At 37.9% G+C, this 13,766-nt stretch overlaps 1 protein-coding gene across 2 annotated transcripts in view; it reads left to right on the plus strand.

Annotated features, from left to right (window-relative positions):
• Positions 1-13,766, plus strand: part of large1 (LARGE xylosyl- and glucuronyltransferase 1) — a 157,707-nt gene that overhangs the window by 67,073 nt on the left and 76,868 nt on the right. For both annotated transcript variants that reach the window (XM_051392030.1, XM_051392029.1), the window contains one exon: positions 5,953-6,035. In XM_051392030.1, the coding sequence (XP_051247990.1) occupies positions 5,953-6,035 (83 nt within the window). The remainder of the gene's footprint in view (positions 1-5,952; positions 6,036-13,766) is intronic.

The following is a 13,766-nucleotide window of genomic DNA, read 5'->3' on the forward strand; positions in this document are numbered from 1 at the left end:
TTAAGAAAAACTCCTGGAAAATGTCTAGGAAGAGTTCTTTCTTAAAAAGAGTGGGAACCCTGAAAGATTAATAAAAAAAATTGATTTGGTGCATATCAAACACTTAAATTTAGAATATTAATACTAAACCATTGGTAGGAAGAGACAACTCATTAAACGTTTCCATGAGGGATGTGGAGATTCACTGATTTGCATCAGTGTATAAAAGTGTAAATTTCCTGATTTAAAAAATGTTCACCGGATACAATTTGGGATAAACTCTGGATGCATAGTTTCGAACATCTTGCATCTGTAAATCTGATTCATTCATATATAATTATTTGTAGTGTGTAGGAAAATATTAAAAAATATCATTCTGAGATATTTTGTTTTATGATATTGTATTGATTCTAAAAAACATTGTATCGATATTTGCGATTGAACCCCTAAACGTTAGGTTAGGTTGCTCAGATTTTATGCATATTGTGGACAGTTTTCCTACTGATACTGATTCTGATTCTAACATTTTATTAGACTAAATTACAATGTATTGGCATGCTTACAGTACTGGTCGAGGCAGACGACCACCCACCTAGAGCCGAAGGATCTGTCCTAGGTTTCTGCCTCTTAAAAGGCAGTTTTTCCTTGCCCCCGTCGCCAAGTGCTTGCTCATGGTGGTACTGTTGGGTCTCTGTAAATAATGTTTTAAAGAGTTCGGTCTAGACCTGCTCTATTTGAAAAGTGTCCTGAGATAACTTCTGTTGTGAATTGGCGCTATACAAATAAAATTTAATTGAATTACAGTATCGCAATATATTACAATATATTGAACTGTAACCACTGTATTGTGATACATATCGTATCGCCAGACTCATGCCAATACACTGCCCTAATTATTTAGAAATGTGACCAATAACTTTATATTTAGATTGATTCCTCCTCTCTAAACTGTTCCTCAAGCTGCTTAAGAAGAACAAAAAAATAAGATCTATATCATATTAAATTGTGTAGCATCATAATCTTCTGCTTTGAATATGATTTCAGTTGAATCAAATCGTGGTGAAACGTATTGGATTGGTAGGTTATTTTTGTGTATCTTGAATGTATTGGATTGTTGGCAATGCATCAAGATGCATATCTCCTCAACCTCAGTGATAGAGATGCACGTCACTAATTTCCATATTCCCCTATCAATCGGACTGAGAATGCACCAAGAATAACAGGTTCACAACTGATTTTCCTCTCAGCACACAGACACACACCTTGTGCTTCCTTGCTGGCAGGTGAGGGATTTGTGTGTAGTGCTCTGAGAAAGGATATGCCCTCAGATGGTTTCTTATCACCACTGTCTACTTTCCTCCCACATCAGCTGTCACTCACACACTCACAGTTCTCGGCTACATCCAGGAGCTGTTCAAAAGCCAGCTGACTGCAGGGAAAGCAGAGCTCCTTCAGGGTTGGAAGAGGAGAAATCAAGACAGGGCAGTCTGACTGTAGCACCCTTCCAGCAGTGCTTGAACATGACCCTTTCTCATTTGGAGGGTTAGCCCAGCTGCCCTGACCCCTGCAGGGAGATTATAATGTAGAAGCTCTGAGAGGGGAGTGTAAAATGCAAATGGAGTTTTGACATGTCAAGCTCACATTAGGGAGAGACATTTGGAGCTAAAATGGGAGCCATAACCCAGGGTGAAGAGGGAAAAGTCCAGAATAGTGTTCACATACTATTAAAAAATCAGCTGAAGGAAAAGATTCCTCTATAACCATCAAACATAATCATTATTTCAGATAACATCAACAGTCAAACATAGGTGTTTCTGCAACTACGGTCACCTTTGAAAATCAGCCTCTATGAATTTAAATTTTGACCATCAGTCCGTAATAGGGCTGCAGCTATCGAATATTTTGGTTATCGAGTATTCTATCGAATATTCCATCGATTAATCGAGTAATCGGATAAAACATACTTTTGCTGAATTAAAGCCCAATTTTAAATATACAATAGAAAACAAGACAGATCACGTAATAATAAAAACAGTTTTTTTCCTATTTAAGAAAAATTTACATTTATTTATTATTATACATATTATGTAAAGTATCAAAAATAAAATAAAAATGTTGTCCAAATGTACACACACCACGATGTTGTCCTTAATTTTAATTTAAAATGATCCCACACCTTCGACATCTTCTGTCTCTTCCAGTTACCACATTGTAAAAGTAATTAGTTACTCAGCAAAGTAACTGACGTTATTTTGTATGTCCTATAACGCTATTACATTCTATAACATCTTCTATAACGTAAAATATGTTTATAATAACTGAATGAAGAATAAAAACACTATATACAGTGTGTGTGTGTATATCATATATATATATATATATATATATATATATATATGTATGTATATATATGTATGTATGTATGTATGTATGTATATGTATGTATATATATATAAATATTATGTATGTATGTATGTATGTATATGTATGTGTGTATATATATATATATATATATATATATATATATATATATATATAAGAACATTTGGTATTTATTTGAACTCAACAGATTGCAGCCGACCATATGCATAGAAATAATGGACAGGGGTAGCATGTTTTCAGCAACATACCTTGCAATCAATGTGTTCAGGTCGGCCCTAGTCGCCACCTGTTACTGACCCGAAAATCAAGCTTTGCTTGTTTTAACGGAGTGGCTCCGTCTCCTTCACTGGAGCTCACGCTAGCTGCATCTGGGCTTGAGGTTGGGTTAGCAGCAGCAACAAGTGGCTTGTTAGCATGTGTTGCTGTGCGGTGCTTCATAAGATTTGAGTTGCTTGAGGCAGACGTGGATAAAGTCTTTTTCCTGGGCACAGTGCATGTTACATAAACATTCTTGTCTTTAACTTCAGTAAGCGAGAAGTAGTGTCGGTACTTCCAGTTTGATATCGCTACCTTTGAATTTCGCTGGCTCGTCGCCATTGTCTCTGTCTTGTGTTTATAGTAGTTAGAGCGTGCAGTGAGACAGCGTGAGCAGGGCATCCGCCCACCCAGCCAATCATCATCGCATTTGCAACGGTGTCATCATCACCACCCTGCCCTCTCCCGGCAGCTGATGTGTGGCTGTCAGAAAGCCTGACACCACTGCGCTTCATTCAACCACATTGTAGGAACGCAAGTAACGGGCCACTTTACATTCTCAGTAACGGTAACGGCGTTGCAACGATGGTAAAAGTACTTAATTAGATTATCCCGTTACTGAAAAATAACGCCGTTAGTAACGCCGTTGCACATTGTGTCACACTAAAAAGAATTTGTGCGAAACGTGAGTTTTGAATTTAATTAAACGAGGCTTCGAGGCAGAGGAAATTCCTCGATCATTTTTTGTAATCGAGTTACTCGAGGTACTCGAGGAATCGTTGCAGCCCTAGTCCGTAATATATATAAACAGATACACACAATTTGCATATAGTGAGTGTAAGTTTAGTCTGGAACGTTTGTTTTTGTATATAGAATTCACATTCAAGATGATCTTGAGGGTCACCTAGTGTGGGTTTCCCAACCTCTCATTCATCTGCCCTCCTCTGTTTCCATAGAAACTAGATTTGTTTGGTTTTGAGAAACACTTTTACTATGGTGTTTTGTTCAATGGACAGGGGCTCTGAAGTGAGGCACAGACACATTTAGATGAAAGAAATCATATAAATCACAAAAAACGATGGTGTTAATTAGTACTGATATGTACGGAAGCCGAGAACGGCCATGGATCTTTCTTTTTTTATGCACTGTTATCTCATGATAACGACTTATTGTCTCGTTATCTCGATATAACAAAGATTGTTTTCTCGTGATAACTAATTAACGGCTTCCGTAGCCACTGGTTGTCGCTGTAGCCTACCGGTAAGTCACACTCACTTATACTACGTTAGCTTGTTTACCTGACTGGAAGCCATTCGTGGCAGCTCTTGTAGGTTTAAATCAAGACGAACACATTATTAATTAATTTGTTATCACGAGAAAACGATCTTTGTTATATCGTGATAACGAAATAATGAATTCGTTATCACGAGAAAACAAACTTTGTTATATAGAGATAGCAAGATAATAAGTCGTTATCACGATATAACAGTGCATAAAAAAAAATAAAATCCATGGCCGTTCTCGGCTTCCATAGATATGAAACATGAAATATGAATGTCATATTGTAATTGAATTAGCTCATTTGACATATCTCAACACTGAGACTACAGTTAAGGCACGTGAACAATAGTGGTGTTTGGGCCCATGAAATTCTTCATAAATTTGATTTCATTGAATATTTTTTATTTGATGTGTAATAACACTGTTTATCTGCCATGACGCTTGGCAAATGTTGACATAAATCCAAACTTTCCATAGTTGCAGAAACATCCACATGGTGAAATCCTTCACTAAGGAGGGAGAGATACCACATCACAATGTTGCAACAAGACATGTCCTAGAAATGAGTCATAGTTGGAAACTTAAGAAACCATCAACTAAAAATAGAAATAGAAAGCTGAATTTGAGGGATGCATAATTAATTGAAATATTATTGATATCCAAAACTTAACATGTAATTTGTTTGATAAAGGTAAAATAAACCTGTTACTTTGAAATAAGAAAAATGGTGAACATTTAAAGTATTAACAAAGCTGTTGTGTCATTAGATCTTGCAGAGCTACAGATAAAGGTTCAAATCTGTACATTCTATAAGGATTCAAAGTTTTGTAGTGCAGTGAGCAATAGTAATGGTAGTTTCTGGAGTCATGTTTGGCTCCAGTACATCTAAAGTATATCCAACTGCAGTCGCAGCACGAGTGTGACAGAAGTTGAACTTCAACCAGCACACTTACCATGTGCTGGTTGAGTCACAGAAGAGATTGCGCCCAAAACGTAATGACATTTATTTCAGCATACTGAACTGTAGGCTGATGTGAGATCCAGAAATGAGACAAAAAAAGTGTCGTAAAGTTATAGTAGGCCTATGTTAAAAGCACATTTTAAATGTGATTTTGTTTTTGTTTTTTCACCCACATTTCGCAAAAACCCACCCTACTCTGCCTCTGATTGGCGGATTGGTTAGGTTTAGGCATGAGTAGTGGTGACATGGTTAGAAAAAAATGTCAGGGCCATGGTATGCCTCTGAGTATGGGCGGGTCTTCCCATGATGTGAAGTTAGCAGTTATGCTAATACAATTCATAGTTTATATTCATTATTTCTGCTAAATAGATATAAAATAGAATAACATTTATTTTTAAAGTTCCCCTTTAAACATCTCAAATTGTTATGCATAACAATGAAAGTGAATATCCTAAGGGCAATTAATGAACTGTACACTAAGCAGAGATGGATTGTGGACTATTAATATTTTGGCATCATAATAGTTCAACTTTACAGGGATGCCTTTAACAATATTAAAGAATATATGGCTGGGCACCCGCTTAGCTCAGTCGGTAGAGCTGGCGACCCATGTACGGAGTTGCTGCAGCGGCCCGGGTTCGAATCAGACCTGCGGCCCTTTGCTGCGTGTCATCCCCTCTCTCTCTGCCCCCCTCTCCTGTCTATCTTCAGCTGTCCCTATCTAATAAAGGCCAAAAAAAATAACTTAAAAAAAAAAAAAAAAAAAAGAATATGTGGCTGCAAGGCAACCAATCGTATGTAGTAGGCTTGATATTATGGCTGATCAGAATTCTTCCCTTCATACCTTCCCCTTTGATGTAAGTTAATGTTCCACAGTATGATTTGCTATGATCACTGGTCTCTTTGCTGAAAGTAAGTATTTTGTGTTTTAGTTCTACAAATTATTTTCCTATTCGTCTTCGCAAATTCAGTTCTGTCAATAATTTTCTCGCCTATGACATGCAGAATGAATTTCTCTCTTCTCTAACCTGTTATTCAATCCATTCCTTACAATGCTTCAATCTAATCCTTCCCTCTCCTTCTGATCTCCACAGACCATCCACGTGGCCATCGTGTGTGCAGGTTACAATGCCAGTAGAGACGTGGTGACGTTGGTTAAATCAGTCCTTTTCCACAGGTACAGCAATGCTCTCTCTTACTTCTTACACCAATCTGGTCTCCTAGAAATTGCATTTTATATAAGTTTCAAACATAAGTTCATGTTGTAAGTTTTCTTGTAGCTTAATTAGGAGTTAATGAACGTGTCTGGCAGTTGATAAAAATGATGATATTGAATCTATCAGTAATGTATCAGTTTACAATGTATTTAATTTGTTTTTCACCAAAATGTTTAGGCACTAGCAAGGTTGTAGGGTTCATAGATATAGAAACATAGATACTGCATTATCAATCTGACATGCATATGTTATATTGGGGAGATCAAGATCCGCTCATTAACAACAGAGATTCAGATTGCACTGCAAAATTGAATTCTGAACCCATTTTCATAAAATTTGGCTTGTTTCAAATGTGAGAAATTGAACCTGATACTGGTTTACTTGTTGGAATTAAGTCAGTCACTGGGTGGTGGAGCTAATCAGCTCTATAGATGAGACCAGCCATATGGCACTTTCTTGTCTTTAGAACAATCAATTTACAGTCCTAAACTGACATGAATCAATACTGATTTTACTTTTTTTTTTTTACCAATTTGGGTGTAAAATAGGTCTTAACTTTCATTCATAAAGGTCTTAAAAGTCTTAAATAGAACCTGTTAAAACCTGCAGAAGCCCTGAATTAAGTAAAACATAAATTATATATATATATATATATATATATATCAGTATGTATGAGTGCCATGGCTGGCATTTCCCTGGACTACCCTTCCTGTTCCACTTTGCCCTGCCATTTTAACCTCTTTTGGGTGAAACAAGCGCTTTAAAAGTGCCTAAGCCTAGAACCTGGTGCAACGCATTTTGCATTTTTCCTAATCCACAAAGGACAGTAAAATAATAGATCTGTGGCTTTAAGCAATTCATAAAGAGGATAAACCTGTGGGACCCAAACAGCCAATATGTGTCCGTCTGGCAAACACTTGATGACAGGTTAGTTAATGATGGTACTGAATAAATGACATGTGTTCCAGTCTCAGTGATGGTGTAAATAAAGTTAACCTATAGCGGTGGCATTCAGCAGCGGCCAATAAGATATCTATGTTTCTATATACATGATAGGTTTGGTTTGATCTAGGGATGCACCGATCCACATTTTTTCACTTCCGATCCGATCCCGATACCTGAATTTGGATATCGGCCGATACCGATACTATTCCGATACCAGAGCTCTGTTTGCTTTAATATTATTATTATCATTGTTGTTGATTTTATATGAGATAATATGAATAAACTCTTCTCAACAGGCAAGTATGATATGTACGTATGTATGCATGTATGTCCCAAAAGGCAAATTGAGGTAAGTATAAGGTCAGAAAAGGAAGTCAGAAAAACAGGAAATCCTGTTAACAGGAAAAATCCCATCCTGAAAACAAATATGCAACTGTAAGGGTTTCAAATTGATTGTCATGTCAATATTTATTATATTCCCAAAATGTCAAATATTTGAAATATAAGAAAAGTGCAATAAGTGTAAACATCTTACACACACACACACACACACACACACACACACTAACCCCTTTAGCTTTCATGTTGTCTGCCTGGAGTTTACCTTGTTTTTGGAATGACTCCAGAAGTGATTCCTGACAGCTCCTTTTGTCTTTCTGCCCCTGCTCTTCTTCTTCTTCATATGGATTTCCGGCAGTTTAGACTCTTCTAGGCGTATTACTGCCCTCCTCAGGAAGTCACTCTAAGGATAATGTTACTGCTTCAAATGTTCACATATAGCCCTGTATCGTGTAAGAACTGTAATACTACTTTTACAATCAAGTGGTGGTTCTCATTTTGACTTGTGCTCTTTCGTGTGGTGCTTTTTTAAATGTTTGATTGTGTTCGTAGTGTTGTACGACGAGAGGGAGCTTCCGCCTCTCTGAATCGCGGCTTTGCTAGCTGGCTGCAAACTGCGGAATGGATTTCCTGAGTGGGAGCGTGTCTCATAACTCTGTGTCTCATTGAGCCACGCCTCCGTTCAGGAAATCCATTCCACAGTTTGCAGCCAGCTAGCAGACTGGCCGGCAGGAATCACTTGTGGAGTCATTTCAGCAGACAACGTTAACGCAGACATGGCTCATGGATATCGGATATCTCCGCAGGTTGGATCGGGAAAATCCGATATGTGAATTACGCTGGTATCGGTCCCGATACCGATACTGAATCGGATCGGCCCCATCCCTAGTTTGATCACTAGGACAGAAGGGGGATATTGTATTGATTGTATTGATGAAGTTGGTGTTACAAGTATAAAGTTGCATTTTACAGTCCTAAACTGACATGAATCTGTACTGATTTTACTTCATATCTTTCCTTTTTTCTTTTTCTTTCTTTTTTTTTTTTTTTTACCAATTTGGGTGTAAAATAGGTCTTAACTTGCATTCATAAAGGTCTTAAAAAGTCTTAAATAGAACCTGTTAAAACCTGCAGAAGCCCTGAATTAAGTAAAACATAAATTATATATATATACAGTATGTATGAGCGCCATGGCTGGCATTTCCCTGGACTACCCTTCCTGCTCCACTTTGCCCTGCCATTTTAAACCTATCCCTTATCAATTACACTTCTTATCAATCATAACCCGCACCCCTTCACAGTGCCTTACCCCAACCTCAACCTAATCCCTACATGTCTGATATATAGAAATATAGAGTATAAGAATATGGGATCATGGTTTCATTCAACCCCTAAGGCCTAAACAGCATCTTTTGAATATTTTATAATACATTTTTATAAGAAGATGTTTTATCATTGGAGAAGTTTTATTCTGAATGTTACTTGTGCCCATGCACCACTAGCTTTGGATTCCAAATCCCCCCCAAAAAGATAGTGGAGGAAAATAGAGAATTATAGTGCATTGACACATGTATAGTGCAGATTTGTTTGCTTTCCCCACCAATGCTGCTGACCTATTGCACCGACACATCCTATTCATTTTCTATGGAGAGTAGGCGATCCGGCCACGCGGTGCGTGATGGATACGCCACAGCGAGTTAACTGATTACTGGCTGTATCTGAATTTGCTTAAACAGGACTCAATCTTAACTTTATGCAAATTAAGTCCATCCAGCACAAGGCATCAGGCTCATTAAACTCTGAGCACTGTCAAACTAGACAGTGCTGATCAAAAATGAATCAAGATTGTGTTTATGCATTGCCTATTTCTCGCTTCAGATGTCTTTAGAAACATATTTCAGTTCACTGTTTAGCCATAATATGTAAATGTTTCTTGGCTGGCTGCCAAGCACCACCCGAATCATTGTTTCTCCACCCACTAGCCAAAGCGTTCAGTGATCTGGTGCAACCAGATGTGTCCTCGTTAAATTCTGTGTCTGCACCATTACTGGTATTGGGACGATATACGAGATTGTCATGTATCGCGTTAAAAACACTTTAATTATTGTGATAATGGTGAATATCTTCACATAGCTTGACTTGAAAAAGCTGTCCAGCTCTCCAGCATAGTCCTATAGTCCTATATTGATTTCCTGATTGATTTTGAACAGGGGGACCAGGGGGAGCCCACATCTTTGTAGTTGTTCCAAAATCCCAAAAAAGGTAAAGTGATTCCAGTAGATTTTAGGGCCATTTTAAAAGTATGAATTATCACATTTTCACGATAATATCGTGTATCACAATTATTTTGGCCAAGATAATTGTGACATGAAATCTTCTTTTTGTCCCCTACCTAACAGGAAGATTGGTCTGCAGTGAGAAATTAGGATTATTTATTTCAATAGTAAATGTTGCTCATGTAATAGAAGAATTGCCTCTCTGACATTGTGTTCAGCACTTCGACATAATGTAACACCTATTGTCAAAGAGGCAATATATAAATGTATAATATAATATATAAATGTGAAAACCTTTTAAATGTGATAGAGTAGATCTGCTGTTAGACCTAAAGGATTCCAAAGGCTATGCTCCCATAAGTTGACGTACGAGCACTTAAATGTTAAATAGCCTGAAACATCACTTGATGTTTGGTGTGTGTGCCATTAGTCTTTATGTAAACACGAGTAATGACTGCTTCATTTTGCTTTGCAGGTGAAGGATCCATTAGTAATCAGTCAGTGTGCATTCAGCATCACAGCTTCCAACAGCACTGCTTCTTAATTAGCTCCAGAGTTGCAGGTGAATTAATCATAGTGCAATGATAATTCCATTTTATACCACTAGAAACTTAGCATTAACTCTCACTGGCAGACACCCCTTCAGCCATGGTCATTTTTATTTTCTTTTTTACGCCCAGAGAGATTTGAGAAGCAAAGCCCCTTTCTATTGTTTCATTCTGGCTGAAGTAACATGAGTCCTCTGTCAGGTTTCTTCCTGATAGCACTATGGGGCTTTCTAAAAAGAACTATAACTGTTGTGTTTATTTATTAACATGTCGATTAAGCTCATGCCTGACAGTTTCAAATAATAATTGGAACGCAGTCTTGCTCTTAACTTAACATTTAACTCTTTAGACCAACCAAATCACATCCCCTTTTTCTTCCAATTCACTCAAATCCTAACATACAAATAAACAGATCGAATTAGCTGAGCCTGTTCTCTCCGGTGGAATTTTTTTTCCTCCCATCTTTAGGAGGAATCCATATACCAAAAATAATATCAAAAGATGCTCCAGAAAACTTCCAATCTCCCTTAAAGTTGGGTAATACTACTGATTGAACAATTGTGACTCACTTTGTTGTCCCTTAACCAAATGTTTACGTATGATACAGTAAATGCATACATAAAAAGAAAATACATGTGAAAATGTGTATTGTATTTTACTTTACTTTATTTTATTTGGGCATTTTAAATCCTCCACAATCCAATCGAACTCTTAACTTTGCAAGTAAAATGTGTGAATAACACAATGATCTGTAATTAGCTTTGGTTTGCTTGTTTAAGTGGTAGCCTAATATTGCTGTAGCTGTAGCTACAACATAGCTATAACCAGTGCCTGATTTAGATCCAGAAAGTGCCCATACCCTAATTTAGAACAACCCTAACGATAAATACAACATAACCCTAACCCTGATTCTTTCCATTTTTATCCTTTTTATGTGTTTTCACAGAGAGGCTGTACACAGGGTTTTAGAAAAATGGAACTAGCTAAGGTGGTTCTGGGGGTATCAAAACAATTATTTTTAGACAATTATTTCATGTGTTCATGTACACCTTGGAAAAAGTACCAGTGAAGCCCGAGTGGTGGGTACCGCCATTCTCACTAGAGGTAGCAGTACAAAAATCAGAAGTGCCAGTACTCATTTCAGGCACTGGCTATAACATGAAAATGAGATTAAAAGTAGATGATAAAAAATTTAGCCACGTTGAAATACTGTAACAGCTGTAGCGTTCTGATGGTTACACTTTATTTTGCAAACACTGGAGGTCCTGATCCATAAATTGATCAGATTAAAATGATAAGTAATGAATTGATACATGTTTGACTGGCAGATTCTTTTAAAATAGATGCACACAGACAGAGCACTTCACCCCAAAAACACGTAGTCCTCTTGCAGTTGTAAAGCCCAGTCCGGTCAAGTCCATTACAGACTGATTAAAATGACAGTTTTGGACAGAGGAAAGAGATCACCACATTAGCAGAAAGAGAGGTTTGACCAGCCTTGGAGCTTGTGGTGTTTTGCTAAATGGGATCTGGATGAATGAAAGCCATTTTCAGGAACTCAACCGTATTGGTAACAACACACAAAAATACTAAATATTCAAACAGAAATAAAGTGTCACAGAAGTTTTTTACACTGACTTATTTTTCATAAATAACTTGTTTGTATAGTACGACTTAACACACCAAATAAAACTTTTTCTATAATTATAATCAGTCTAAAGAGTGAAGTATGTGACCTAAAGAATAAATCCTGAAGCAGGGTAAAGTTTGCAGATTACCCCCTAATTCATCAGATGATGGGTGAGGATTTGGACAGAAATTGCCTTTTTGTGTTGAGGACAGGTCAACAGCAGCATAGCTGATATGCTAACCCCTGCAGCTCTTGTTTAATCAGAGGGGATGTTTAAATGTTGACTCACTGTTGTTTCGCCGTTTTGTGACAAATATGTGAGCAGATAGACGCCTGAGAGGTCAGCCTGTTGGACTGTCGTCTGATAGCGTGGGCCATTCTGCTGAATGAGTGAAAGGACAAGACAGGCACTGGTACATTGATCGTCAAACACTGCCTGACCCTCCGATAAGCTGACCTGCAGCTTTTACCAAGTAGTCCCTCCAGCTGTATTTCTTCCTTATATTGTCGATTGGTGATGAAATATTGAATATGCTATCAATTCCCTGTGAAACAAGATTTAATTGATATACGCCATGCTTACTGTAGTATACGGTCAGTTAATTTTCAGCAGCAGTATGTTGTTTAGCCTACACTGTAAATCAAATGTTTGCCACCAGTTCATCTCTTGCCTCAGTGATGGAGAGTCCTGTAGTATCCCTCTCACTGTGTGACTAATGCTGTTCCACCTGAAAGATGGCCTATCTCCGCTGTATTCAGTCATAGAGTGACTCCTCATCATTCTGATCCGTTCAACAGCAGTTGTAATCCAAGATGGTCCTCAACAGAAAAACATCAGTCGCCTGTTTAAAAGCTTTAAATTACCTGCGTATGTGTAAACATCCTCTTCTGGCTGTAAGAATGATAACTGTTCTTTTTTTAGAAGCAAAAGTAGAAGTAGTAAGGAAGACATTGTTAAACACCACAAAACCTCTTTATGTGTAGATGGTTAGACATACAAAGCATCTGACTGACATTGGGGAACACGGTTCACTTCTTCTCTCCTACCTATACTGAAACATAGGTTTCTTTTCATCATGACCACCACAACCTAACCAGATATGAACAAATAGCTGAGGAATCATTTGAATCGTTTTGGAAGGCGCTGACATTTTGTCAATTAAACATGATTAATTGTTGGGTATGTATTACGTCATGCTGGTAGAGCCACCATATCACACAATGCTCATATGGGTCGTTTTGGAAGGCAATGACAAACAGCAAGATTTTCCTAGTTGACCAACAGTCGTTAGATAAAGCCAATCGTTGACTAGTCATTGCACGTTTATGATATTAATTTAATTATTTAAATAAATATGTATTTACTAGCTGCCTGTTAAATGCTAACAGAAGCTGTAATGAATGTTGGTCCGCCTGCTTCAATTCTGCTCATTCCGGCCCCGCTCCTTGGCAGTGTTTCCTGCTGGATCCACCGGCTCCTACGCTCGTAGTGTTTAAACTCCCTCTGTCCTTCGAGCTCCTAGTCCATGTACAGTCAGCTAACTAGCTAATAAATGGTAAATTGACCTTTACTTGTATAGCGCCTTTCTAGTCTTCTGAACACTCAAAGGGCTTTTACACTACGTGCCACATTCACCCTTTCACACACATTCACTCAGCGATGGCAAAGTCCATCGAAATAGAAACTAACGCATTCATACACATTCACACACTGATGCTCAGCATTGGGAGCAATTCAGGGTTCATTAACTTGCTCAAGGATCCGACCCGCTCTTCCCCTGAGCCACAGCCGCCCTAGTGGCAGCAGCTATTTCAATTAGCATATACAATAGTGCACCAGTAAGTGACTTCCTGTGATACAAGAGAAAAGATCAGTGTTGCAGCAATCCCCTGATACTTTGGTCCCGGTGAAGAAGTTGAAGAAGTCAAAAATGATTAACTCCATATAACTCC

Source organism: Dicentrarchus labrax, unplaced genomic scaffold, assembly GCF_905237075.1.
Source record: "Dicentrarchus labrax unplaced genomic scaffold, dlabrax2021, whole genome shotgun sequence".
Lineage (NCBI taxonomy): Eukaryota > Metazoa > Chordata > Actinopteri > Moronidae > Dicentrarchus > Dicentrarchus labrax.